Source organism: Stegostoma tigrinum, chromosome 15 (assembly GCF_030684315.1).
Source record: "Stegostoma tigrinum isolate sSteTig4 chromosome 15, sSteTig4.hap1, whole genome shotgun sequence".
Classification (NCBI taxonomy): domain Eukaryota; kingdom Metazoa; phylum Chordata; class Chondrichthyes; order Orectolobiformes; family Stegostomatidae; genus Stegostoma; species Stegostoma tigrinum.
The window spans coordinates 62,837,490-62,865,250 of record NC_081368.1 but is presented as its reverse complement, the minus strand read 5'-3'; the positions used below and the strand labels follow the sequence as shown (position 1 = coordinate 62,865,250).

General features: G+C 42.8%; 1 protein-coding gene and 1 long non-coding RNA gene across 4 annotated transcripts in view; one reads left to right on the top strand and one right to left on the bottom strand.

Moving 5' to 3' along the window:
* The first annotated feature begins 440 nt into the window (after nt 1-440).
* LOC125458853 (cysteinyl leukotriene receptor 1-like) overlaps nt 441-27,761 on the top strand; it is a 34,421-nt gene continuing 7,100 nt past the window's right edge. Inside the window, exon 1 of one of the 3 annotated variants that reach the window (XM_048544607.2) lies at nt 441-780. In XM_048544607.2, coding sequence (XP_048400564.1) covers nt 536-780 — 245 coding nt within the window. In that variant the 5' untranslated portion in view covers nt 441-535. Of the gene's footprint in view, nt 781-18,125; nt 18,234-27,761 lie in introns of those variants that run through there. The other 2 variants (XM_048544608.2, XM_048544609.2) reach the window with 2 other exon arrangements.
* Nucleotides 13,906-27,761, bottom strand: part of LOC125458855 (uncharacterized) — a 95,078-nt gene continuing 81,222 nt past the window's right edge. The window contains exons 2-3 of the long non-coding RNA XR_007248913.2: nt 20,740-20,864; nt 13,906-16,198 (exon numbers count right to left, since the gene is read on the bottom strand). This is a non-coding gene — a long non-coding RNA (uncharacterized LOC125458855). The remainder of the gene's footprint in view (nt 16,199-20,739; nt 20,865-27,761) is intronic.

Below are 27,761 nucleotides of genomic sequence, written 5' to 3'. Positions count from 1 at the left end.
GGAAAAAAACAGTTGGAATTCCAAGTGTAAACTGGACTGAAAACGTTTTGTTGTACTCTTTTTATTCTCTCGCCTGTTGAGTTTCGCCAGTACTGTCTGTCCTTGTACTTGAGAATATGACTGAATCCCTGCTGAAGTTAGCACAGTTCCGACCACTCGGTGTGTGCGCTTTTGAAAGAGTGCATCAGCTGAAACGAAGGGGAGCGGCACTGTTATTACAGAAATGTGTGTCCCGCGCACAGACAACAGAGTACTTGGGTGCTAGTAATTTACATCCCGGTTCGGATAGTAACTTCATAACCTCGAGGAACCGGTGAATCGAAATGCCTGAGTTGGCAAATACGCGTCCTGGCCCCAGGTTAATGTGGTGCTAGGGTAGGAGATAGGCAGTGCTCCCACGCTAAAATGAATAGGAGTGACCACTTTGAGCCTGTATGTTCAGACGGCTGCCACTTGTTTCCTGCATCGTGTTTTGTAATCGTGCCTGTGATCTGAAGGCTCAGACATTTCACCAATCCTGGCCACTGTTACATACATGCAGACATACATACAAAAGGGGACGGGCCGTCTACTTGCGATCTTCACTGGCAATGAATTGCAAGCTGCAGTCTGCTTGGGAGAGGCAGAGTGGAAGGGGCGTGCTGTTGGTGCAGAGCTGTTCTCACATTACAGTTCAGAGAGGGGAGAAGGTGTGGAGGAGAGGACTAGATCATTCGGCTGGGTCCCAAGCAGAATTGCAAGCGAACATGGTGAGAGCGAACCTTGTCAACTGAGACGCAGGTAAGTCATTGAAAAAAAAGTTCATACTCTAAAAGGTAGCACTGCAATTTGATACACGTCTGAAACAGAAACAGATACATCGGCAGTACATTCTCGTTTACAAACTTCACAATTGGCAATGTTTAATCGCAGGAGTCAGACATTAATCTCTAGTCTTGTATTCAGCATGCATTCCAGTGTTTCAGTGTACTCCGAGTTTATGTTCATTGCTTTAAAACATTTATTAACGCGAATGACTTTTAATTTCGTACGTGCAATATGATCCACACCAGCAAGGATTAAATGTAAATTTTAACTCGCAGTGTATTAAGTATTATTGCCTTTTCATGCGATGTGCACAGTTTGAGCAGGGAAGGTGAACACTGACTCCGGGGAGCAACAGTGCACTGCCTTCTGTATAATCCGTCCTGGACAATACATTCACGGACCATCAGACTCGGGATCCATTTGGCAGGGAATTCTTGCAGAGCCATCGAGCGTCAGGTGAAAGCGGGAAATCTCCGCTCTGGAAGAGCAGCGAGAAAGCTAAATATTTGTCAGGTCAACTGTTCCCCTCCCAGACAACCAGAGGGTGAAAAACAAAACATTCGTTCCCAGTTGCCACCGCATTACATTCGTGTTAAGCGTTGTAGCCTTTTTAATTGGGCGGGGGGCGAGGTGGTGGTCAGAAGGGGGGTTTGAAAAGTCGCGCAGAACTGAGAGGTTTAATAGATGTAATGCGCAGTCAATTGGTACAATGATACATTAATAAGATCACAAAATATATCCTCCTTTTGAATCTTTACTCACTTTTTTGTTGCTTTGGATATCTCCTTCTTTGCCGTTTGCTTTTGCCCTTGACATATTTTCCTATCCCTTGTTTGTAACTTGTCAGTCGAGTCTCCTGAAGCCAACTGGCAGAGGGACTCCTACCGTGCCATTCAATCAAGTAGGGGCCATATGAAAATAAAAGTTCATTCTGTGCCTAGTGGAGCGTTCCTATTCACAATGGCAGATAGACGAGGAGTCCTTGTTTCTATATCGAGCTACCACACAGTGGGCAACACAGTGCACCTGTATCAGAACACTATGGTGGCGGGGGGGGGGGGGGGGGGGTGAGAGAGAGATACGTTCACGGTGCATTGATTTCAATTATGGTTAGCCTTTCTTCAATCTTTCCAGTTCAGATTTAACAAGTTGCCAAAAGAGAAAAAGAAAATGCAGCTGCAGAATCTCAACTAGGGAGTGTGAATAAAGTTGTTCCTGTTGGCAGTTTTTCCATTGATTCAGTGCATTTTTGTTTTGTAATGATCTCCGCACCATTCCCGCACCACCTCCAAGAATTATCGCCACTGCTCTGTATTGTACTTTGTTCACGTTTAAAGTACCTCACGGAGTTGAACTTCTTTTTTGAAAATTTCTAAAGCCAGGAATTATGAAGTTGTTTTAATTAACTGGAAGTTCCATAACTGATTAGGCCTTCAAATTATCTTTCAAATTTGAATTATGCAAATTGCATCCTTCCTGAGTCCACAGCTTAGAAATTAATTATTTGATGGCGTCCAACATTTTGCTAATGTGGCACAGCTAACAACTTGTTTAAAGTAGAGAAAATGACAAACAATATTGGCTGCTCTGCGAGTACCTTTTCAGTCTGACAGACCTACACCATTAGACAGTTGCCCTTACATGTCACATGTCTTTGTTCCCCTGCGTATGATGCTACCAAGCACGAACTTGGTTCCTACATTTTGCCCCTTTTCTTGGTTGTACTCAACTTTATCTCCTTCTGTCCGTTCTATTTCAATGTCATCCATTAGAGATACATCTGCTTTGTTCTTTATTCACGCTTTTGTCCATAATTTGCATTCTACTTAACAAAATTAATATTTATTAATTTATTTGAACTAAGTGGCACTAAATCATCACTCCTGTGCTCATTGACCCACATTGTCTTGCAGTCTCCTAACTCCTTGATTTTAAAATTCTCCTCATTGTTTTCAAGTTCCTCATGGCCTCACCCTTCCTCTTTTTGCAACTTCCTCTACTCCTCTGAACCTCCAAGATATGCATGATCCTCCAATTTTGGTACAGAAACAGAAGTTGCCAGGAGAAACTCAACAGCAACTGTGGAAAGAAAGCAAAGTTAACATTTTGGGTCTCATGACCCTTCTTCAGAACTATTATGAGCTGGGAAAAGGTGGTTATATCTGTTGAAAGCAGGAGGTGAGGGTTGGCAGGGTAAAGAAGTAAACAAATAGGTGGAAATGGAGCCCAGAGAGGGAGAGAATGATGGTTGGGCAGGAAAATGGATGGATAACAGTAAGCCAGGGAGTAAGAAAAGTTGATAATAGATACAAGTAGTGAAAATAAATTGGCCATGCTGAAAGCAGCCCATGTGATTATAGGCCCTGGAGTGTGGTGTTTGGGGTAAGAACATGGAAAGAGGTGCTCAGGTTCTAAAACTCAATACTGAGTCTTGAAGGCTGCAGGATGCCCAAATGCAAAATGAAGTGCTGTTCTTCCAGCTTGCTCTGAGCTTCCCCGGGGCACCGCAGCACTGGCCAGTGAACGTGGTGGTGTGTTGAAGTGGTCAGCAAGCTCAAGGTCATTTTTATAGACAGAATGTAGGTTTGCTGCAAAATGGCCACCCGGTCTGTGTTTCATCTCTCTAGCATGGAGAAGACTACATTGTGAGCAGAAATATAGTAGACTAGATTATGTGAAATGCAGGTAAATGGTTACTTCACCTGGAAGGTGTGTCTGGACTCTTGGATGGTGAGGAGTGAGGAAATAAACGGGCAGGCATTACACTTCCTGTGATTGCAAGGGAAGGTGCCTTGGGGATTTGGGCAGGGTGTTCAGAGTGAAGGAGGAGTGGACCAAGGCATCCTGAGGGAAAGGTCTCTGCAGAATGCTGACAAGGGAAGGGAGGGGAATGTGTGTCTGCCTAACCAAAGCTGATCTCTAATACATTCCTGACTTTAAACACATCAGCATTTATGGCTATACCTTCGGTTGCTCAAATTATAATTCTAGAATTCCCTCCTTAATCCTCTCTGTTCCTTTGAAAAAAACTCATTCAAACCAAACCTTTGGCCAAGACATTTTTCTCTTAATATCTCCTTATATGACTTGATATCAAATCTTGTTCTATAATACTGTGAATGTTTTACTGTCTTCAAGATGTATAAATACAGGTTGTTATAGACGAATGTTTTTCAGTTTCTGTCTAAGGCTTGTTCCGCAAACAATTCAAATTAGGTAGTCATTAAATACTAATAAGATCTGTAGTGATTCTTCAGATTTACTGTCACTTGTCATTACATTCCTTTGGCAGTGTAACCCTGCACAGTTAGATTCAATTTCAATTACTACCGTCAACACTTCATGAGGTTGTTTCTTTTTGTCAAATTCCTGCTCAGGTGTAACACCATGTCTAACTTCACCTCTTTCTGAAGCTTTTAAATGTTTCTGAACCTTTCTTGGAGTTTCTGTTGTCATCAAAGTTTTTAACTTACATCCTCACTGATTCTCCGTTTTTAAAAAAATCTATTTTCTTACAATTCAGAGCTTTTTTTTCTCCCCCTTCCCAGTTTATTGACTTACACAAGTGGTATGTTACTCAGATGCTGTCTGACGTGCTGTGCTTTTCCAGCCTCACACCTATAGGCTCTGGCTTCTAGCATCTGCAGTGCTTATTGTCTCCAAGTGATATACTTATCAGGTTTCTGAGAATTTCCACAAGTATTTTTCATTTTTTTCAAGCTTGTAAAAGCATATCAGAAATTTCTGCTTTGCATATTCCACCTTTTGCAACAAAGCTCTGAGATCTTGTACATGGCTATAATTAATCTTTCATAATCATAAGCATGACCTCCCATGAATATCAGGAAACAATCAGTCAGTGAGATTGGTGATTAAAAACCACTACCTTTGCAGCTGTTGTCACCTTGTTCTTATCTCATGCAAACATATATCGTCTGTAAAATCTATCATGACTGATGAGAAATTGCTACCCAGAAGAACATAATGCGAGTCCTGGCAATGTAGATTTTCCACAGGAAAACCCAAATCTGATGCAGTGCAGGAATTCTGAGGAAAAACAAAACTGGCATCATTAAAGTAGAAAGTGATCTGAATATTGCAATAGAGGAGTCATTCATCTTGCCATGTTCATGTCTTCAAACAAAAATAAATAAAATGCATCTGCCTGGATTGAGTGAAGTGCATGTAAATTGCTGCTTCAGACTCATTTAAAGCAAAGTTTTGCCTATTATTGCCTATGGTTCAGGTTGAAATATAGTATTGCTGTCTAAGGAAAACAAGTAACTCATACTGTCTAAGTCTGCTGGTTGTACACAGAGGAGGGAAAGGACAGTTAATTGATATTTTATTAGACTGCTGCAAAATGAAGTTGATACTGACACCATGAGTCAAATGACTACTCTACGTGCTTAAATTTATGCAACTGAGTGACTTAGCATGAGTTGCCATTAGTAAATTATGTATAAATAGACATCCAAGCCTACCCAAAGGAAAGAAAATGGGCAGTAAATTTGACAAAAAGGTTCTTCCTATTCAGTTGCACTAATTTATATTTATACCGTTATTGTACAGAATACAATATTGAATGGTCCAGCATTTGCTACAGCATATTTTACCTTAATTTTAATTTTTAAGGTGTAATTTGGGCTAGGAATCATTCTTAAAAATAATACACTTAGTCAGAAATGTTGGACTTGAATGTCAGATCCTCAGGACTTGCCAAATGCTTCATTGACAAATGAAATCACTTTCCTAGATAAAAACCAAAGGAACTGCAAATGCTGTAAATCAGGAACAAAAACAAAGTTGCTGGAGAAGCTCAGCAGATCTGGCAGCAACTGTGAAGGCAAAAACAGAGTTAACATTTCGGGTCCAGTCTGAGGAAGGGTCACTGGACCCGAAACGTTAACTTTGTTTTTTCCTTCACAGATGCTGCCAGATGGCTGATCTTCTCCAACAACTTTGTTTTTGGCCCAAAATCACTTGCCTGTTGTGGAGATCAACAAAACAGGCTATTTTCCCCACAGAAAACACATGCGTGGAGCTGGAGAAACACAGCAGGTCAAGCAGCATTCCACCTTAGCAGCCTACAGCCCAATGGCCTAAACATGGGCTTTACCAGTTTTAAAATCTCCCCACCCGCCTGGCCTCATCTTATGACCAACCCTCCGTGTCATCCCCGTTTCTTGACTTGACACAACTTGTCTATCTTCTCTCCTACCTATCCGTTCGTCCCACCTCACAGACCAATCCCCACCAGTACCGACCTTCACTCACCTATCACCATCCCACCTATATTCCCCAGCCCCACCCTTCCTCTATTTATTTCTGAGCTCCCTTCCCCCTCCCTCATTTCTGATGAAAGGTCCCGACCCGAAACTTCAACTTTTCTGCTCCTCTGATGCTGTGTTCCTCCAGCTCCACGCTGTGTTGTCTCTTGACTCTAGCATCTGCAGTTCACACTATCTCTGTGTGTTATTTTCCCACAGTACAGCTCTGACAAGAGCACTTGAACGCTTTCACTCATTAAAATCTTTTTGATTGAGGACAGTAGTTGACCTAGGAATCTCTCCATCCTTGATTCATCAGCGTGGGATCTCTTACCTTCATCTTTAGAGGCTGATGACCTTCGGGACTCATTTAATTATCTTATCAAAAAGAGATTATTTCCACCAATGCAGCGCTCAAGTAATGACACAAACCAGAATAATGATAGTGGGTTTTTCTTAGATCAATTTCATTGACAGTGAGAAATTAACAAGCTGACAATAAACCTCAGCAGATCCTTAATGAAGACAATGTCTGTGAGACACTGTATAATTAATACTATACAATAAAAGCAAAGTACTGTGGATACTGGAAATCCAGAATATAAACAGAAACTCAGCAGGTCTGGCACCATTTGCAGACTGAGAAATAGAGAGTCAAATATCTTCTTTGGAATCAACTCAATGGATGATTGCTAGCAAAACTTAAATACCATTGCATCTTGTGGAAGTGATCTTGACTAAACTTGTGATACTATTGTATGTAATATTGGCTTACAACATCTCTATTGTTGAAAGGCGACTGTGAATCCAAAGAAAACAGTCACCTTTTGACACTTTGATGTTAACCATTAAAGAAGTAAAGCACATGACTCAGGAAGAGGCACAGGAAATAAAAAGCACAGTACATGAAAATTTACAGCAGATCCTTTCTCATTTCCCCTGGATTTACAAGAATGTAAGTAGCTAAAGCCTTGGAATTCTGGTAAGGACTCTCGAAGGCTTAATGCGCGTTTCTTGCCAAAGACATTAAAAATAATTTCTGTCAAGAATGGAAGAGTAATTGGCAAGAACATACTTATCTCCTATATAAAGAACTGTCACTTGTATAACAAAGAATAGCCACTTCTAAGTTGCCATAACTAGAAAGTAGAAAGGACAGAACGTAGAAATACAAAAACAGAAATTAAATCCAAGGATTGATTGAAATTACTCACATTGGCAGTTTCAGATTAATCGTCAGTTACCAATATTTTTCAATCAACCCGTTCAGATGAGTTATGACACACGTCTAGAACAGGTGGGATTTGAACCCATGCCTCTTGGCTCTGAGATAGGGTCAGTACCCTGTGCCACATGATTCCTGATTGTTAGTTGCCAGCTCACCTCAAGATGGGAAGGACAATCCTTCAATATCGTCTGTTCATACCTCAAACTTGTCTTCCACCACTACTGAGAAGGATCAATTAAAAATCACAGGTATAGTGATCCAAGCACTTGTGGTCAGATGACTCACCATCACGAAATAGACATTTTTGCTTTCATTTATTAATAGATATGGGAGCACCGCCATTGCTATTGTCAGTTGTTGTTGCCTTTAATCTCTTTACTTCTAAAGAGCACTAGCATGAAAGGGGGAAATCACCTCTAACCTCAGTCACGGCTCACATTGGATTCTGCTTGACTCCACATGGTCAAGTACAAATGTCTCTGGTTTCAGTCTTGTGGAATAATGACAGACAGAAAAGAGGGAGGGAGGCACAGTGTGGGAAGTTCAAAAAATGCAAAATTACAAGGGCAGTATAAGATCTTGACATAGATTATCAAAGATGATGTCCTTTCCTAGTACAAAGTGTTGACAAATGAATAAGAATGTTGGCATTCGGAATTGAAAAACATAACTGTAAGCCTCATTTTGTCTGTTTCACTTGAGGGGAAACACTCAATGGAGATGATTTTTTGCTGCAATTGGATATAAATCAGGGACAGAGATAGCTGTCAAAGTAGGTCATCTTGCCTCTTTGAAAATAGTGCAATGATAGGAAGGAAATAAATTCAAAGGGTGAATGATTTTTTTTTAGTAGCTTAGATTGTATCAACACTCTCTCTAGACACAATCAAAAGTTAGAAAATTTCATCCCTTTCTACCACTGCACCCGCATTCCTGATCTCTGATTCAATGTTATTGCGATTATTTTTATTACTCATAATGTCAGGAGCTGAATTTTGTTTATGGTAAAAAAATTGGCAAATTTCAGATTGTTTTGCTTATTTCAAACTATGTAATGTTGACTGTGAGGCTGGATGAACACAGCAGGCCCAGCAGCATCTCAGGAGCACAAAAGCTGACGTTTTGGGCCTAGACCCTTCATCAGAGAGGGGCATGGGGTGAGGGTTCTGGAATAAATAGGGAGAGAGGGGGAGGCGGACCGAAGATGGAGAGAAAAGAAGATAGTCTGGAGAGGAGAGTATAGGTGGGGAGATAGGGAGGGGATAGGTCAGTCCAGGGAAGACGGACAGGTCAAGGAGGTGGGATGAGGTTAGTAGGTAGGAGATGGAGGTGCGGCTGGGGGTGGGAGGAAGGGATGGGTGAGAGGAAGAACAGGTTAGGGAGGCAGAGACAGGTTGGACTGGTTTTGGGATGCAGTGGGTGGAGGGGAAGACCTGGGCTGGTTGTGTGGTGCAGTGGGGGGAGGGGACGAACTGGGCTGGGTTTTGGGATGCGGTGGGGGAAGGGGAGATTTTGAAGCTGGTGAAGTCCACATTGATACCATTGGGCTGCAGGGTTCCCAAGCGGAATATGAGTTGCTGTTCCTGCAACCTTCGGGTGGCATCATTGTGGCACTGCAGGAGGCCCATGATGGACATGTCGTCTAAAGAATGGGAGGGGGAGTGGAAATGGTCTGCGACTGGGAGGTGCAGTTGTTTATTGCGAACCGAGCGGAAGTGTTCTGCAAAGCGGTCCCCAAGCCTCCGCTTGGTTTCCCCAATGTAGAGGAAGCCACACTGGGTACAGTGGATGCAGTATACCACATTGGCAGATGTGCAGGTGAACCTCTGCTGAATATATAATACACCTCCTCCCACCCACCCTCCTGCAAAAATTCCATCCCCTATTCCCAATTCCTCCGCCTCCACCGCATCTGCTCCCACGATGAGGCATTCCACTCCCGCACATCCTAGATGTTCAAGTTCTTCAAGGATCACAACTTTCCACCCACAGTGGTTGAGAACGCCCTTGACCGCGTCTCCCGCATTTCCCGCCACACATCCCTCACACCCCGCCCCCGCCCCCTCGTTGTCACACACCACCCCACCAACCTCCGAATACAACGCATCATCCTCCGACACTTCCGCCATCTACAATCCAACCCCACCACCCAAGACATTTTTCCATCCCCACACTTGTCTGCTTTCCGGAGAGACCACTCTCTCCGTGACTCCCTTGTTCACTCCACACTGCCCTCCAACCCCACCACACCCGGCACCTTCCCCTGCCACCGCAGGAAATGCTACACTTGCCCCCACACCTCCTCCCTCACCCCTATCCCAGGCCCCAAGATGACTTTCCATATTAAGCAGAGGTTCACCTGCACATCTGCCAATGTGGTATACTGCATCCACTGTACCCAGTGTGGCTTCCTCTACATTGGGGAAACCAAGCGGAGGCTTGGGGACTGCTTTGCAGAACACCTCCGCTCAGTTCGCAATAAACAACTGCACCTCCCAGTCGCAAACCATTTCCACTCCCCCTCCCATTCTTTAGATGACATGTCCATCATGGGCCTCCTGCACTGCCACAATGATGCCACCCGAAGGTTGCAGGAACAGCAACTCATATTCCGCTTGGGAACCCTGCAGCCCAATGGTATCAATGTTGTCTTCACCAGCTTCAAATCCCCTTCCCCCACCGCATCCCAAAACCAGCCCAGTTCGTCCCCTCCCCCCACTGCACCACACAACCAGCCCAGCTCTTCCCCTCCACCCACTGCATCCCAAAACCAGTCCAACCTGTCTCTGCCTCCCTAACCTGTTCTTCCTCTCACCCATCCCTTCCTCCCACCCCCAGCCGCACCCCCATCTCCTACCTACTAACCTCATCCCACCTCCTTGACCTGTCCATCTTCCTTGGACTGACCTATCCCCTTCCTACCTCCCCACCTATACTCTCTCCACCTATCTTCTTTTCTCTCCATCTTCAGTCCGCCTCCCCCTCTCTCCCTATTTATTCCAGAACCCTCACCCCATGCCCCTCTCTAATGAAGGGTCTAGGCCCGAAACGTCAGCTTTTGTGCTCCTGAGATGCTGCTTGGCCTGCTGTGTTCATCCAGCCTCACATTTTATTATCTTGGATTCTCCAGCATCTGCAGTTCCCATTATCACTGATGTAATGTTGACTGTTTTCTTTGGAAAGCATGGGAGCAACAAAAGAAAATATCAAGCATTCTCATCTTCAAAATCATAATGCAAATCCAATTATATGAGAAGGTGGTGAAACGTTTACATTTTTCTTCTTTAAATGTATCAGGAACTGCAACAACTGCTTTATTTCCCGTCTCTTCAAGGTTTTGGGTAGGGTCAAGTGTGTTATCGTTGTGTATAATCAAGACAGATTGGGCAGATTGTATTTGTCCATATATTCATATCTTTTTATTGGAGTTCTGGATTTGACTGCTGACTGATCCAGTGGGGTTCTGTTTATATTCCATCAAGCTGCAGCCTAAATCTTTTTTCTAATTCGTAAAATAATAAGTGGTCTGTGCAGTCAGGATATGAGACGTTAGCCAATTCTGTTGTGATCGGTAGTTTTTTTTATCACCGTCTACAAAGGCTCAGAAAGTTTGAGATCGTGTTTGATTTTCAGGTTTCAGAATTGTACATAACCAAACTTCAGAACTGTGAACACTCATTCTCACCAGTTAGTCAGTGTTCAAGTGAAATTTCAATGCTCAGTGTGTAAAGGTCTCCATTATGCTTTCATCTTGTTATTTAAAATGGCAGAGTAATCATTCCAGTGCAACATCTGCTTATGGTCAGATCGAAAAGCGATCTGGAAAAAAAAACGTCACAAATGAAGATTTAAGTCGTTGGCGCACATTGAAGATTGTCTCCATAAATAATGCCTTCATTAGTGTATAAGCAGAGAGATGCTCCTAAGATCACTTCAAATGTTCAGCTGCAAATGCCACAGTCCAGCAATGTTCGTGAATTAATTACTCTTCAGTCTTGTTCACAGTAACAATTGATGTAAATGACCATGCTAGAAAGTTGTCGTTTAAGTTTCTGAACAAGGAAAGTGAACCCAGTTGGTTTTAGCTGTAAACGCATAAAATTGCGTGGAACGGACAGGATTCTTGTAATAAAAGTATCTTCAAACTTTTGTTTAATGCAGAGTTACTTGCACAGTAGTGTCACCATGTGGTAGTATAAATTGATGCAGTTTACACGTCCGTAAGCAATAGAGCAGTTCCGAATTTTTTTTAGATTATCTTTAAAGTGAGTAAAATCAATGTAAAATTCATCAGAGATGCTGAGGAAGCACCTTTCGAACCCATGACCACTTCCACCTCGGGCTCTGGTTTCCAAAGGCATGCAGATCAGGTAGTCGTGACTGGCCATGCTCACTTTCCCGTAATGTGCAGGCTCGGTGAGTTAGCCATGGTAAATATGGGGTTAAGCAGATAGGATCACGGCTGGGTCTGAGTGGGATGCTCTTTTCGGGGGGTTGGTTAAGACCAAATGGCCTCTTCCGGCTCCGTAGAGATTCTCTGGTTCCTGCTCCTACACAGTCATTAGGTCAAAATCCTGGAATTCCCTCCGTAAGGGCGTTGTGGGTGAATCTACAGCAACTGAGTGCACTGGTTCAAGGAGGCAGTTCACCACCCCTAACTCAAAGGCAACTAGGGACAGGTAAATAAATGCTGGCTCAGCTGGTTACGCCCATATCCCACAAGTGAACAAAAAAAACTTGCAATAGCTTGCATGTTTATTACTGCCATCCAGTGGAACAATTGAACCTTCACTCAGGCATTGACTGGCCTTTTCACACCAGAGATCCTGCCTGAGCAGCTGACTGTCCCTGATGTTTTCAGTTTTCTTGTTTTAGATGCCCAGTATCTGCAGTTTTATGCTTGTACCTTTGAGCATACTTTGAGTGCAGATCTTGCGAGGCAAAGATCAGCAGAGCAATGGAAAGTCAAAACAATTTTGTGAGGAGTAATAGCGTGAAGAAAGTCATTAAAAGAATTGCTTTTTTTTCAAAATGCCAGCACTGTATTGTGAAGCAACAATCCTGGCTGCAGGCATTACCTAATTGTAAGGCTCTCCCAATTCATGTGACATTCTGAACACATCACATGTCAAGAGATAATGGGAACTGCAGATGCTGGAGAATCCAAGATAATAAAGTTTGAAGCTGGATGAACACAGCAGGCCAAGCAGCATCTCAGGAGCAGGATGCTGCTTGGCCTGCTGTGTTCATCCAGCTTCACACATCACATGTCAACTTCACTTTCAAAACATGTACATGCCTGACTGCATGCCATCTTGTGGAGATTAATGCCTTTTGGCAGAGGTGCTGCCAAGCACCTAGTGAGCTGTAACACCAGGTTTCCACCAGTTGTGGCTCAAAAGTTAATACACTGACCTTTCTAGCTAAATGGCAAAGATTCAAACTTATAAAAATCAGAACCTGTACACCACCTACAAGGCACAAGTCAGGAGTGTGATGGAATACTCCGCTCTTGCCTGGATGAGTGCAGGTCAAACAACACTCAAGAAGCTTGACACCATCTCGGACAAAGCAGTCCAAATGATTGGCAATACATCCATAAGCATCCATTCCCTTCACCACCACCAGTGTGTACTGTCTGCAAGATGCACTGCAGAAATTCACCAAAGATCTTTAGACTGCATTTAGAAGGGCAAGGGCAGCAGATGCATGGGAACACCATCACCTGCAACTTCTCCACCAAGCCACTCACCATCCTGACTTGGAAATGTATTGCCATTTCTTCACTGCCACTGGGTCAAAATTGTGGAATTCCCTCCCTAACAGCATTGCGGATCTAGCTACAGCACGTAGACTGCAGCGGTTCAAGAAGGCAGCTCACCACCACTTTCTCAAGGGCAACTAGGGACGGGCAGTAAATGTTAGCCTGACAGCAATGCCCGCGTGCCATGAGAGAATGAAAAAAAGAGGCTGCTAATCCACTATAGGTTTGACACAATACTGCACTGTCAGAGATGCCATATTTCAGATTAGACATCAATGGCAGATTTGTAAGATCCCACAACGCTATTTTGGAGAGGAACAGTTCAGTTGTTCCTGGTACCCCTGGCAGTATTTATCCCTGAATCAATATTGTTCAAACAGGTTATGTGGCTGTGATCATAGAACCCAAAAATTACCTACTGTCCTGCAACAGTGACTGCATTTCAAAGGTGCCTCATTGGTTACAAAGCACTTGAACATCTCATGAAAGGTACTATAAAATTGCAAGTTATTTTTCTCATCAATTCCCTGAGAACCTCTCAAAATAGATAACATACAAATTTTCCAACTGAAGCTTTGTAAAATTACAATGAATTACCACTGGTAGTAATCTGTGAATAACTTGGTAGTATCACAGTTCAACTTGCCACTACTTATTGGTAAGCAATGGTTTAGTGATAAGTTGTTGAATGTTTACAGTTAACAACTATTAATAACAGCAACTGGTTATTTCACTAATAACATGTAATTGGAGACTTTTAATGTTGGTGACAGAGCTTCTAAGAGCAGAATACATTCAAAACTAATCAATCATTTTAGGTTTAATGCAGAGGAATTTTAATGCTTCTCAAGGTGAAGTTTTTTTTACAGTAAAGTGAAGAGAATCTGTATAAAAGGGCACACCACAGGAACAAATCATCTTGTCTTCATCAGTCATGATCATAGTCATGGAGTCACACAACACCGAAACAAATCCTTCAGTCCAACCAGTCCATCTCCAAACTTACCTAGTCCCACCCACCTGCTCCTGGCCCACATCCCTCCAAATCTTTCCTATTCATGTACTTATCCAAATGTCTTTTAAATGTTGTGATTGTGCCCACATCCGCCACTTCCTCAGGAAGTTCATCCACACGTGAACCACCCTCTGTGCAATAAATTTGCCCCTCGTGTCTTTTTTAAATCTCTCTCCTTTCACCTTAAAAATGATCCCCCGGCCTTGAAATCCCTCAACTTAGGGAAAAGACACCGACCTTTCTTATGTGCTTAAGTGTCAGCACCGTTTGCACAAGTCTATCCTTTTGATGTGACACTGAGATAGGAAGATCACCCATGATCACACAAAATATTAGGATATTTCATTTTAGACCATAAAATGAATGAGCCAAATATAAGGAGCATTTCAATTCCACTTTAAGAAAACAGGTGGCCTCATCAATGTTTTCTATACCAGCAGCAAAACCTCCCTTTCATATTCTATTCAGCTTTCAATACATGACAACATAGCATTTGTCTTCCTTAATTAGTTACTGTTTCTGCATTCTAACTTTCTGCAACGATGTATTGGGACACCCAGGTTCCTCTGTACCTCTGTGTTCTGCAATCCATGTCAAAGGAGAGAGTAGGAGTGCAGGGAGAGATAGGGACTTGGAGAGAGCACAGAGCAGGGAGTGTGTGGGGAGAGCAGGAGGTAGGGGGAGCTTAGCAGCAAGATCAGAAGTGTGTGTGAAGGTGGGGGTTGGTGGGTCTGCTTGCACAGGGAGAGCAGGAAACAGGGAGACTGCGGGGAGAGAAGGAACGTGAAGAGTGCAGGAGCAGGATGAGCATGGAGAGAAGGGGAACAAGGGGAGTGGAGGGAGAGCAGACGCACAGTCAGCATGAGGAGAGCAAGAGCTAGGGCAGATTTTTGACCACAACCCCAGTCTAAGAATATGGGGTAGGCCACCTAGAACTGCGTTGAAGAGAAAGCTCTTCTCCCAGACAGTGATACAGTCAGAAACACAGAAAGAGGCTGTGGAATTCTCTGCTGCAGAAAGTGGTTGTGGAGAAAATATTCAATGTTTTCAAGAAGGAGTTTGATTATTCTTAAAGCTAAAAAGGATCAAAATGTATAAGGAGAGAGCGGAAATAGGGTAATGACTTGCATGATCAGCCATTATCATATTGAAAAGGTTCAAAGGGTCAAATGGCTTTCTCCTGTTTCTACTTTCTATGTTTCGACAATGACGAGCATTGTCTTTGTTCATCTATGGGATGAGGGTGTCACTGTCTAGGCAGCATTTATTGCCCATCCCTAATTGCAGTTAAGAGCCAACCACATTGCTGTGGGTCTGTAGTCATATGTAGGCCAGATCAGATAAGGATGGCAGTTTCCTTCCCGAAAGGACATTAGTGAACCAGATGGGTTTTTCTGACAATCAACAATGGATTCCCAGTCATCATTAGATTCTTAATTCCAGATATTTTATTGGATTCAAATTCCGCCATCCGCCATGGTCGGGACGTGAACCTGGGTCCCCAGAATGTTGTCTCGGCTTCTGGATTGACAGTCCAGCAATAACACCATGAAGCCATTGCCTCCCCCTCGTGAATGGGAGAAAGAGGAGTAGGACTGTTTCCCTTCAGACCCGTGGCAGCCTTTCCCTCCGACTATAACTCAAATACCAGTGATTTTCCTACCCACAAGACCAGAGGCACATCACCCCATTGACTCTGCATCTCCCAGAAAGCTGTATGTATTCTTCACAAACACAGCCTTTCATTTATAGTCAACTGAATGTCCTCTGTTTTGAAAAAAATGTTCTTTTCATTAATTTGAGCATTTATATATATGCAGCTGATAACGTTACGACTAATATTTTAGATAACACTTTGTTTGAGCACAAGACATAATAACATACATTCTCGTAATGAAAACAGAAAGAAATAGAGAAACACAGCATTCAAAGTGTTCTGAAGAAGAGACATATCGGACTCCAAATGTTCATTCTGTTTCCATCCCAACAGATAGTACCAGACCTGCTGAGTCTCTCCAGCATTTTCTGTTTTTATTTCAGATTTCCAATCCCCATAATATTTCATTTTTGTACATCGTTGTAATATTGTTTCATCTGAATGCCAGTGCAATGATCTGAAAGATGATGGAATAACATACATTCTGTCATTCTGTGTGTAACCTCGAGACTTCAACAGACTGGTGCCATTGTACTGTGACTCAAAGACTTACTCAATTAGTTCAAGTCCGTCATTCTTCTCAAAACAATAACTTCTTTCCAGGGATGTGGGGCACAGTATGGCTCATTTCATAACTCTTTCTGTGCTGTGAGGTTCTACGATTTAGTAATCTAATGTACTAATGGTCACAATCATGATAAACTGGGAAAAAAAGGTTCTTCCTGCTTATTGTATAATGTGCAAAACATGTACATCAGGAAAATGTCTGAAACTGGCTCTGCAGATTCAGTGATCCTGTAAGGATTAAACATCATGACAGCGGACACTAAATTTTGGCACAGAATGGGAAGTGTCGTGGAAAGTTAGTCAAAAATTATGACAACAATATGTCAGCTTTATAGACTTTAAGCATGTTTCCCACACAACAGTCTGAATAACATAAGTAGATATATTTATAACGGCATCAGTTTCTGTTGGGGCGTTGCAAACACGTTATGCACTGAAAAAAGGTTGAATCAGTCAGTCAGCTTGGAAATAAAAGCACTCATTTGTCAAGTGAAAATGAAGGATTCTGTGGGCACCAAGCACCTCACTACTACCTAGCTGAGACAAGGACAATTCAAGTGAAGACGGGAAGAAGAGTTCTGTCGGTTACATGAGATCACAGCCGTGTCATTCAAGTCTTGCTGAGGGTAGCACAGCGCCAGGGACCAGGTTCAATTTCAGCCTCAGATGACAGTCTGGGTGGAGTTTGCACATTCTTGCCCTGTCTGTGTGGGCTTTCTCAGGTGCTCTGGTTACCTCCCACAATCAAAAGATGTGCAGGTTAGCTTGGTTGGCCATGTTAAATTGCCAGTGTGTCCAAGATGTACATGGTAGGAGGTTTAGGCTTGGGAAATACAGGGTTAGAGGGATTCCGGGGTGGGGGGTAGGGGCGGTGGGCTACTCTTCAGACGGTCAGTGTAAACTCCATGGGTTGAATGGCCTGCATCCATGCTGTGTAGATTCTACGATTTTATGCTGGGTGCAGCTCCCGATCTACAGCTGGGAACCTTGCAGAAGTCAAGTAAAACTGCAGCCCTCGGTCTCTGATCAAGAGTTTGCAGTCCAAATTGTGAAATGGACATTCTCACTTTCTGAACACTATCCTAAGCCCAATGAAATTATTGCCATTTCAAGAACTGAATCAGTAAGTTTGAAGATCACAGCCAGATGCATATGAGATGCTGCCTTACTGAAGCAACTGTGCATTGGTGCAGTAATTGCTTTGGAATTACATAGCATCATACAGCACAGAAACAGACTCTTTTGCTAAAGTTCTGCATCAGTGTTATGCTCCACACCCAACTGCTCCCCACCTTACAGCAAGTCACATGACCCCGCACCTCCTTCCATTCTTATTTATGGATGCACTTCCCTACCTTTCCCTTCAATGCATCTCTGCTATCCATTTCAACCATTCCATGTGCAGAATCTAATCTGCAGTTTTGCAGTAAAAGTTCTTCCATTCGCCAGAGGGCTCTGCTAATAAAACAGGCTTATTTGGACTCCTGAATTCCAGGGAGGAGGCACAACATTTTCTAGTATTTCAAGCATGAAGCACAAATATGCAGGAGCCACTCCTTTTTGGTTAATGAGAAGCTTCATTCTCTTGGTAGCAATCAAAGTCTCTCAGTTATCTCCAATGTAATCTAGTGGCTTGTTGCACATTCGCTCAAGTGTTATCAGATATGAGCTGCTGCTGGAAGCAGATGGGGAAAGTTGAATCCAATGGAACAATAATTGGAAAGAAACTCTAGACTTTGGACAGTTAGGAAGATGCTAATTATTTACTTTGGACTCTGGGGCAAATCAACCTGTGGCAGTTTTCTGAGATCCAGGTAGTCAGATAGTGAATATTTACTCATTTTTGCACCATCAATGGATTAATTGTAACCCGAGTCAGTTCTGACTCTCTTCATTAGCCTGATTTACAACTTGAGGAGCACATGGTGAGTAGTACATGGGTATTCTCTAAGGTTGTATTTATATCTGTCAGATGGTTAGTGATTAAAGCTAATGTAAAAAAACTTGTATCTGCAGGGACTCCAGTTATATTTGTGATGAAAACTGATAATCAACTATTGTCGTTCAGCTATAAGGAAGGAAGTAGACTTTATTTCTCGTTGAATAAGGCCAATGTCAGTACAATTGCTGGTGTGATTCAATCAGTCACCCTTTGTTACATTGTATGTTCCTTCTTTATGTATTGAAAGTTTCAAGCTAGTTTCACAAGTACATTAGCCAAAAGGGCAGTGTGTTTTGGCAGCTTTTCTAAATTTCTAATGTGACTCATGCCTTAAAAATGCATTCAGAGACAGAATATACAGAACAGCAGTGGAGTCAAGATAGATGGAAATTTTTAAAAAAGGAATCATTACTCTCTTCCCTGTTGCAACAAATTTTAGATATTTTTCTCTCTTTCTTTCACCAGCCACGCGCAGGACATTTGTTATAGGATCAGGAAGTGGTTACTGGTTCTGGACCAACTCCCTGCTTTGACGTAGTCCCCTGACCCTCTCCCTACCTCTCTCTCGCCTTTGATGGTCTGCATCGCCCTTGACTGGCTTTGCATGTAATTTAGCCAATAGGAAAATGTGGGTTATTTACTGGTGAAGGTTAATAAATGAAACAGCGACAGGTGATTTGCCAATAGGAAAAACCAAACAGTTATGTGTATTAGCACTTATGGATATATAAAAAAAATGATGTGGTTACTGGATGTTTTTATGGTGCCGTGGTAGTGTCCCTACTTCTGGGTGAGGAGACCAGGGTTCAAGTCCGCTTGGCACCAGAGATGTGCAAAAATATCTCCAAAGAAGTTGAGTAATAAATATCCGAAGTGGTTGCTGTACAAAAAGAGACCATTGACCTGTCATGCAGGCTCTCTGAGAAAGCATCTCTATTAATTTCTAGCCCTGCATTTTTCTTTCAGCCTAATGTCCCGTTTGGAAATCCTCATGGAATTTGCCTCACCCACAGCCAGACCATCCAGATGTTAACCATGTGCTACTGAACAAAAATCATTTTTACCTCATGTCACCTCTGCTTCAATTATCGCATTCCACTGGCTTTGATCATTCCAACGATGGGAACAGCAACTCCCTGACTTCTCCAGACTGCATCCCTTCCACCCAACCCCCAGCAGCACAATATCCAATGCATTTTAAACACTTCTATCAATGTCCTCTCAGCCTTCTTTAAGTTTCTAAGTCCTGGCTTCTCTAACCTATTCGTGGAGCTGATGCCTTCGGCCCTCATGTAATCATGCCTGCACCCTCAAAAAGCTGGCACATCATTGGATGGGGCAGCCAGGACAACACTGGATGGGTCAGCCGAGACGTTACTGGATGTGTCAGCTGGAATATCTTTGCATGTGTCAGCTGGGATATCATTGGATGTGTCAGCTCAGACATCACTGGATGGGTCAGCTGGATCTTTCAGCTGATCTAACACTAGCTATACCAGTTGGGATATCACTGGGGATGCCAGCTGGATCTGTCAGCTGAGATATCACTGGGTATACTAGTTGGGATATCACGAAGTGTGCCAGCTGGGATTTCACCCATACTCTCCTACTGTTGGCTCTAATTATCACTTATTCCATTTTCTTTTGTCCTGGGCTGCTATCCGTAGTGTCATTGTTTACCTACCCCTTTCATATTTCTCTCTCTCTCTGGGCTCCACCACCACCTCCATCTGGTGACCTCTCCCTTTAGTGCCACCACTCCCCAACCCCAAGGCCTTCACCTTTGGCATAAATACCACTTTTTCCTCACTGCTGACAGCTCTGATGAAGAGAAACTGGGCTTTGTTTTCTTCCCACAGATGCTACCAGTCCTGTCACAGTTCCACCAACAATGTCTGTTTTTGTTTCAGAATTCCAAAACTGTTTTCAGCTCATGGAGAAAAGATGTAATGTTTCCATATTTGCTTTCAAATGGTCTGTTTCTCTTTTGTCATTTGTTAGTTTTTGTACATGCTATCTACATGTCTTACAGCTTGTTTGCAGAATTTCCCAACAACCATTTATGGAAAAAAATTAATGGTTAGATGCTGTGATTGTAATCGTATTGTAGGTGCTGGTCTGCAGTCCATATTTGACAGTACAATGGACAGATTGCCCTGTTTACACTGAGAACCTGTACAAGCCCCATGAGTGATAGAGTCCAATGCCACCCATAAGCCAGAAATATTGACATGACGATATAAACATAATTGCTGAGCAGATATTGTGTAGATTAGATTTTTTAAAAAAATGTTTGGATTTGAAGGATAAACTTTGGATTTTGTTGTGAAGCTAAACAGCTTGACACCGTGAGGGAAATTAAACAGATTTATTCTTGTTAGTCTTGCTGAATGGACAAGCCCACCCAGGCCACATTATTACTTGTGCCTAAGTATGCTGGCACCATTTAAGGTCAACCATACAGTGTGAAACTGGAGACATGTACTTACTGAAGCAGATGCATTGCATGACATACGGAGCAAACTAAGCTGGCTTCTTGTAATAATTCTGCAGCTTCCTTACTCGACATTCTCTGCTGGCAGCCCACAAGTGATCAGATTCTTCAGAATTCAACCTGCCATGGAAATAGGAACATGAGAGATAGGAGCAGAGAGAGATCATATGGCTTACCGAGTATACTCCAACATTCAAATGGCTGATCTGAGACTTCAACTTCACTTTTCCACCTTCCCCAACCCCCGTCATATCCCTTGATTCCCCAAGTGGCTAAAAGTCAGTCTAGCCTTGCCTTAAGTATAGTCAATGTTCTGGATTAGTAGTACTCCTACCATTTGTCACTGCCATTAGCACAATGCCACCACCTCCTCTAACAACTGCCCCTTTCATAATCCTGAAACTTTCAATGAGACCATGTCTCATTCTTCTAAACTCCAAATTACTGAGCCAGAGAGGAAGAGGAAGAGTGGGTGGACATTTTGGTGTGCAAGAGATGGATGAATCAACAAATACCAGGACCATAAGATCAATTAGCCATAGTACCCTGATATGTTTGGTGCCCTGTTCTCCACACCGTTAGAGATACGCATGCAAAGAACCCATTCAGTGCTAGTTTTACACCTCCTGCTTAATATACTGTGGAGTCACATTAGAAATCTGCTCCATACTTTATGTTAATTGCTGTGGACTAGACCAGACCCCCTCAAAATATGTCAAGAAGCCTCAACCCTGACTTTTTCTTATTTTAAAGGTATGTGGGAAGTGTCATATTCCAGATGTCATGCAACTAATCAAACCACCCACATTAAGCAAAACATAATTTATTTAAACACTATAATTAAAATGCAAACAAAAGAAAGATGAATTTACACCAATGTAACTATTGGAAATCTTAACCAAATAATATAGTACCTATTATTAATTAACCGTTCCAATATACTAACATCCATAAACACACTCCTTGGTAAAAAAAGGCAAATTCAGACACAGATTCTTACTCCAGTTGTCCAGCACCAGGAAGAAACAACATCAAGAGATTTCAGAGAAAGTAGCAGCTAGCAATCATTCACTGAAGTTTCCAACCCCAAACAGGTTCTGACTGCTAACGTGAAAAAAAAGTACAGAGTCTGAGAGAGCTGGCCACACCCATTCTGGTGCAAAAAAAACAACCCAAGGCCTCCTAATCTGTTTACTTAAGCTGTGTTTCAGTGGCCACTTCCATACCTATGCCTTTAAAACCTGTCTTTGAAAATAAACCCATGACAAAATAACCCTTTAAAGAGACAACATCAGTACATGATGCACAGTTGAATCTATGCCAGTATGAATTTGTGTCAATTCTCAGCCTGTCAGCTTTCTTATATTTGGTAAACTCACACGCCTTGACATTGCTATAATCTGTTGCTTCTGCATTTGCAGGCCCTGGGAGGTTATCTGATATTTACCTTGCCGACTGTTTTGCTCTTCTAAATCCTTCTCTCTATTCACTGTCTAAATCCCTACCACTGCATCCCAGGGCACAGGCAGCTCTGAGTAACTCTGACTTCCAGCATCATCCCCTAACTCTTCATTATTTTTTGACAAACTTGATGCTGTATCCCTGATCTTTGAGTTGGAACTGTTCAAGCATTTTGCAAACATCAAGTCACCTTACCTCCACTAATTAAAATGCAAGTCCACAAAGCATAATTTTTTTTACTGTTTTAAACTTCCTGGAGGTGCTCAGAAGGTACTTTTAAAGTCATGTTTTGCAGTTAAACGTTACTTTAAACAAATAGTTATATCCACATACCTTTAACTGCCAGAACGCCTTGCATTCCATGTCTTGAGGTTACATACAAGTTAACAGTGGCAGGAAATTACTATCTGATGTTACCCGACAAATAGTCAACCTCCTTGTAATAATTATCTCACAGCTTTATTAATGGAAGCACTAATCTGCAAGAAAACGTCCTCCAGACTAACAGTGAGAAAAATTCAATAGAAACTGGAGCAATAATGTTTATATAAAGATAACACAGTGTGGAGCTGGAGGAACACAGCTCGCCAGGCAGCATCAGAGGAGCAGGAAACTTGACGTTTTGGGTCAGGACCCTTCTCCTGCTCCTCTGATGCTGCCCCCGGTCGGCTGTGTTCTCCAGCTCCACACTGTGTTATCTCTAACTCCAGCATTGGCAGTTCTTACTAACTCTGATGTTTATATGAAGCTGGCAGTACTTGCTATTTTGTGTTTCTTCTTTTTACCATAAATATATATGGAACAACATTGGCGCAGATCTTGTTTTAGTTCAATGTTGTTGTTATAAACATGTTATTTTTGGACGTCTGTCTGAAACCCAATGGTTACACAATTTCTTGGTTTAAATGATGCAGATGATCCTCAGAAATTGGAGGCAGACAGAAAGAATCACAAAAACACCAATTTGCTTAATTATGACTCATTTAAGGTGACAACAGTAGCAAAGATGCAGTAAGTGCATTCTGTTTTATTGTTTACATGAATGCAGTAATTTTGCTTTTTCAGGAAATTTCAAATATTAGCGATTCTTCCCCCACCATTACGTTAAGGTGTACTGCTCCTTAATCCATTGATTCAGATATTTACCTAAACTCCTAATGTCTGTCATCATCCCTTTCCATCCTTTGAAGGGTGCAGGGATGCTGCATTCTGTGGCTGAATATTGCTCAGACATGATGCTAAAACACCACTGTACTCATTATAATGAAATGTGAGGCTGGATGAAGACAGCAGGCCCAGCAGCATCTCAGGAGCACAAAAGCTGACGTTTTGGGCCTAGACCCTTCATCAGAGAGGGGGATGGGGTGAGGGTTCTGGAATAAATAGGGAGAGAGGGGGAGGCGGACCGAAGATGGAGAGAAAAGAAGATAGGTGGAGAGGAGAGTATAGGTGGGAAGGTAGGGAGGGGATAGGTCAGTCCAGGGAAGACGGACAGTCAAGGAGGTAGGATGAGGTTAGTAGGTAGGAGATGGAGGTGCGGCTTGGGGTGGGAGGAAGGGATGGGTGAGAGGAAGAACAGGTTAGGGAGGCAGAGACAGGTTGGACTGGTTTTGGGATGCAGTGGGTGGAGGGGAAGAGCTGGGCTGGTTGTGTGGTGCAGTGGGGGGAGGGGACGAACTGGGCACTGCACCACACAACCAGCCCAGCTCTTCCCCTCCACCCACTGCATCCCAAAACCAGTCCAACCTGTCTCTGCCTCCCTAACCTGTTCTTCCTCTCACCCATCCCTTCCTCCCACCCCCAGCCGCACCTCCATCTCCTACCTACTAACCTCATCCCACCTCTTTGACCTGTCCGTCTTCCCTGGACTGACCTATCCTCTCCCTACCTCCCCACCTATACTCTCCTCTCCACCTATCTTCTTTTCTCTCCATCTTCGGTCCGCCTCCCCCTCTCTCCCTATTTATTCCAGAACCCTCACCCCATCCCCCTCTCTGATGAAGGGTCTAGGCCCGAAACGTCAGCTTTTGTGCTCCTGAGATGCTGCTGGGCCTGCTGTGTTCATCCAGCCTCACATTTCATTATCTTGGATCTCCAGCATCTGCAGTTCCCATTATCACTGTACTCATTACTTGGTTCTCATTGAAGGACATTGAGGCTTCCCATCAGGGATCAAGATCATTGAATAAATTTTACTGTTTCATTCAAGCAATGTAGCGGCACAGCAATGTCAGAGCCAAGATTTGGGGTTTCAAGTCAGCACTCCACTGTCGGGGTCAAACAGAGGATAGGGTCACAACTCTACATGGAGCTGGATTTAATATTCACAGTGGTGGACCTGTCAGCCTGCTGGAGGGCCACTGTCAGCCCACTCATGGGTAAACCAGAATCCCACATAATTGAGGGGTGAGCCTTTTCCATTTCAGTAATGCAGGCCTGAGCAAGGTAGGGTTTGTTGGTGGTCTGTTTGAAGGCCAGGGTAGTCTCTCCTTTCCTGCTGGATGTTCATAATCAGGAAAAAGTCCAATGCCAGTCCACAGGCAGGCGTGCATACATAGCATGACTCTCCGCAATTGCAGCAGGCTGGGGCAGACTGAGAGAGAAAGCTATAAACAGTTAAGAATAAAAAGAGAAGTAACAGAGTGCAGCCATGTTGACAGGTATTAAATTACAATCACGGCACAAGTGCAGTAATGCATCCAAACCTCAAGAAATTAAGTTGGTAAATTCTCCCTGTCATGATTTTGGACTAAGCTTTAAATTCCAATGATTTTATTTTGGAAACTCTGCCCTGCTGCGGAATATGCCAACTCTATTAGATTGTGAGAATTTTTTTATCCTGTTCATTTTAAAAATATGTCAAAGTGGATAACAGGTGATGGAGTATGAAGGATTCATGGGGACACGGAGGGCGAGTTGGGGGTTTTCGGTGGGGGGGTTTGCAAATAGGCTGGTATGGGGATAAATGGAGGTAAGGTTGGTGTATAGTTGACAGAGGTACTCTGCTGACTCAGATTGGCCTTTTGATCAGCCTCCTTCCAACACATTCTTCTGTGACACAGCTTCCAGACTCAGAAATATGAACCTCCTTACGAATATCTTCAGTAGTGAAAAATAGGAAGGGAACAATAAAGGTGACAGGCTCATGTTTCCAAATGTGGGAAATGGCCCAGTTGCCTTATTTCAAGGCCAAGATGAAAAATCCAGCCTGTGGAGTCAGAGAGAAAGTTTAGACAGCATCTGTCTACAACACAGAAAACAGAGGGATAGAATAGAAAGACAATGAGAATTGATGTTCCACAGCTGTCGATGCTGGGCCCATTGTTCGTCATTATTTAGGCTGATGATTTCAGCTGAAGAATTGAAATTTCAAAATTAGAAGGTAACCACAAATTAGAAGGGCTCCCTCTCCTGTGCAAGAGACTTGGAGTTCCAGTGTAAATGGTAAACTGTGTGGTCGGATGCAGCAGCTACCGAAATTGGTACCCGCAATAGAATTGCAACATAAGAGAGCAGTTTCCTGAAAATAAAACATGGAATATGCTGTTGACCAAAAACAGATGAAACATTTTGTAACTTGATGCAACCCATCTTGAATTTATCACGGATTTTACATCTTGTCTTGAAATTTGCCATTCCTTCACTTGGCTCTCGAGTAAAAGTATACATTGCTTCCTGTGTTATCATTAATCTTAGTGGTTATTGTCATAGAGACATAGTGCTGTACAGCATGGAAACAGATGCTTTGGTCCAACTCGTCCATGCCAACCAGATATCCTAAATTAATATAGTTCCATTTGCCAGCATTTGCCCATCTCCCTCTAAACCCTTCCTATTCATGTACCCATCCAGATGCCCTTTAATTGTAATTGCAGCAGCCTCCACTGCTTCCTCTGGCAGCTCATTCCAGATACGCACCATCCTCTGCTTGAACAAGTTGCTCCTTAGGTCCTCTTTAAATCTTGGCCATCTTGCCTTAAACCTATGCCCTCTAGTTTGGACTCTGTTACCCTGGGGAAAAGACATATCTAGGCCACTCATAATTCTATGAACTTCTATCAGGTCACCCTCTCAGCCTCCCTTTAGGGTAAATAGCCCTATTCAGCCTCTCCCTGTACCTCAAACCATCCAACCCTGGCAACATCCTTCTAAATCTTTTCTGAACCCTTTCAAGTTCCACAACATCCTTCCTATAGCAGGGAGACCAGAATTGAACGCAGTATTGCAAAAGTGGCCAAACTAATGTCCTGTACAGCCACATCATGACCTCCTAACTCCTGTATTCAGTGCACTGACCAGTAAGGGAAGCATACCAAATACCTTCTTTATTATCCTTTCTACCTGCAGTACTATTTTCAAGCAACTATGAACTCCTAGATCCCTTTGTTCAGCAACTCTCCCCAAGACCTTACCATTAAGTGTATAAGTCTGCTCTGATTTGCCTTTTCAAAGTGCAACACCTCAGATTTATCTAAATTCTTTGTATTAATACCACAAAACTGAGCCAACATTACAAGAACCAAGTGCTCTGTTGAGCAAAGAGTTAAATAATAACAGTTGATTTGCTGCAAAAAGGATGTCTTTGGTGTCGCTTGGATAGGCGTAAGATAAGTCAGTTTGTATTCCTGGCGCTAATCCTGACTCCGTACTGACCCCAGCTCAGCATGAGAATGTACAGACATTAAAGAATCAGGCTAATATGTTCCAAAGCTTAACAATAATCATTACACAGTATTGCACAAAGTGGAAAGTTAGGAAGATCTACTTGATGTAATTGTTGGATTGCAGTTTACAGGAAAATTGTACACAGAGGTGTAAGGACAGATAGCTATCAGATTATTGAACTGAAGACTGTCATGATGTGGAGGTGTCAGTGTTGGAGAAAGAGCGAGACTCCGAAAGCTTGTGTCTTCAAATAAATCAGCAGGACTATAACCTGGTGTGTCGTGATTTTTGACCTTGAATACTGTCAGGCATTAAATCAACAGTACTCAAAAAAGCAGAGACTGCAATAGTAAATTGAGAAACTATAGGTGACAACTGGACAATAGTGTCTCTTGCAGTTTCACCCAGTTCTTACGTTGTAACAGAGGATCCTTCTATAAATAGTTTCCTTAACATACTGTATACACCACCCTGCAAAATGCTCACTTAAACCAGATTGACCTAAGATTAATTTTACAGAACATCCCTCATCCAACCTTTGGTTCTGGTTTGAGACCAATACCTAAATTGGCTTGAGTTAAAGTTTATACAAATGACTTAATGGAACTGGTAAATGCAAAACAATGAGACTCATTGCCAGTTCATATTGACACATGCCTGTGTTTGCGCATATGTGTATAATCTTCAAAAGTTCAACATCTGACAAATTCATCTCACTGCAAGTGTAAATCTTGTGCCAAATTGACCCCAGCATATTCACAACCAGCAACAAGTTACAAGATAACAAAGTGTGGAGCTGGATGAACACAGCAGGCCAAGCAGCACCTCAGGAGCACAAAAGCTGACGTTTCGGGCCGAGACCCTTCATCAGAGAGGGTTCTGGAATAAATA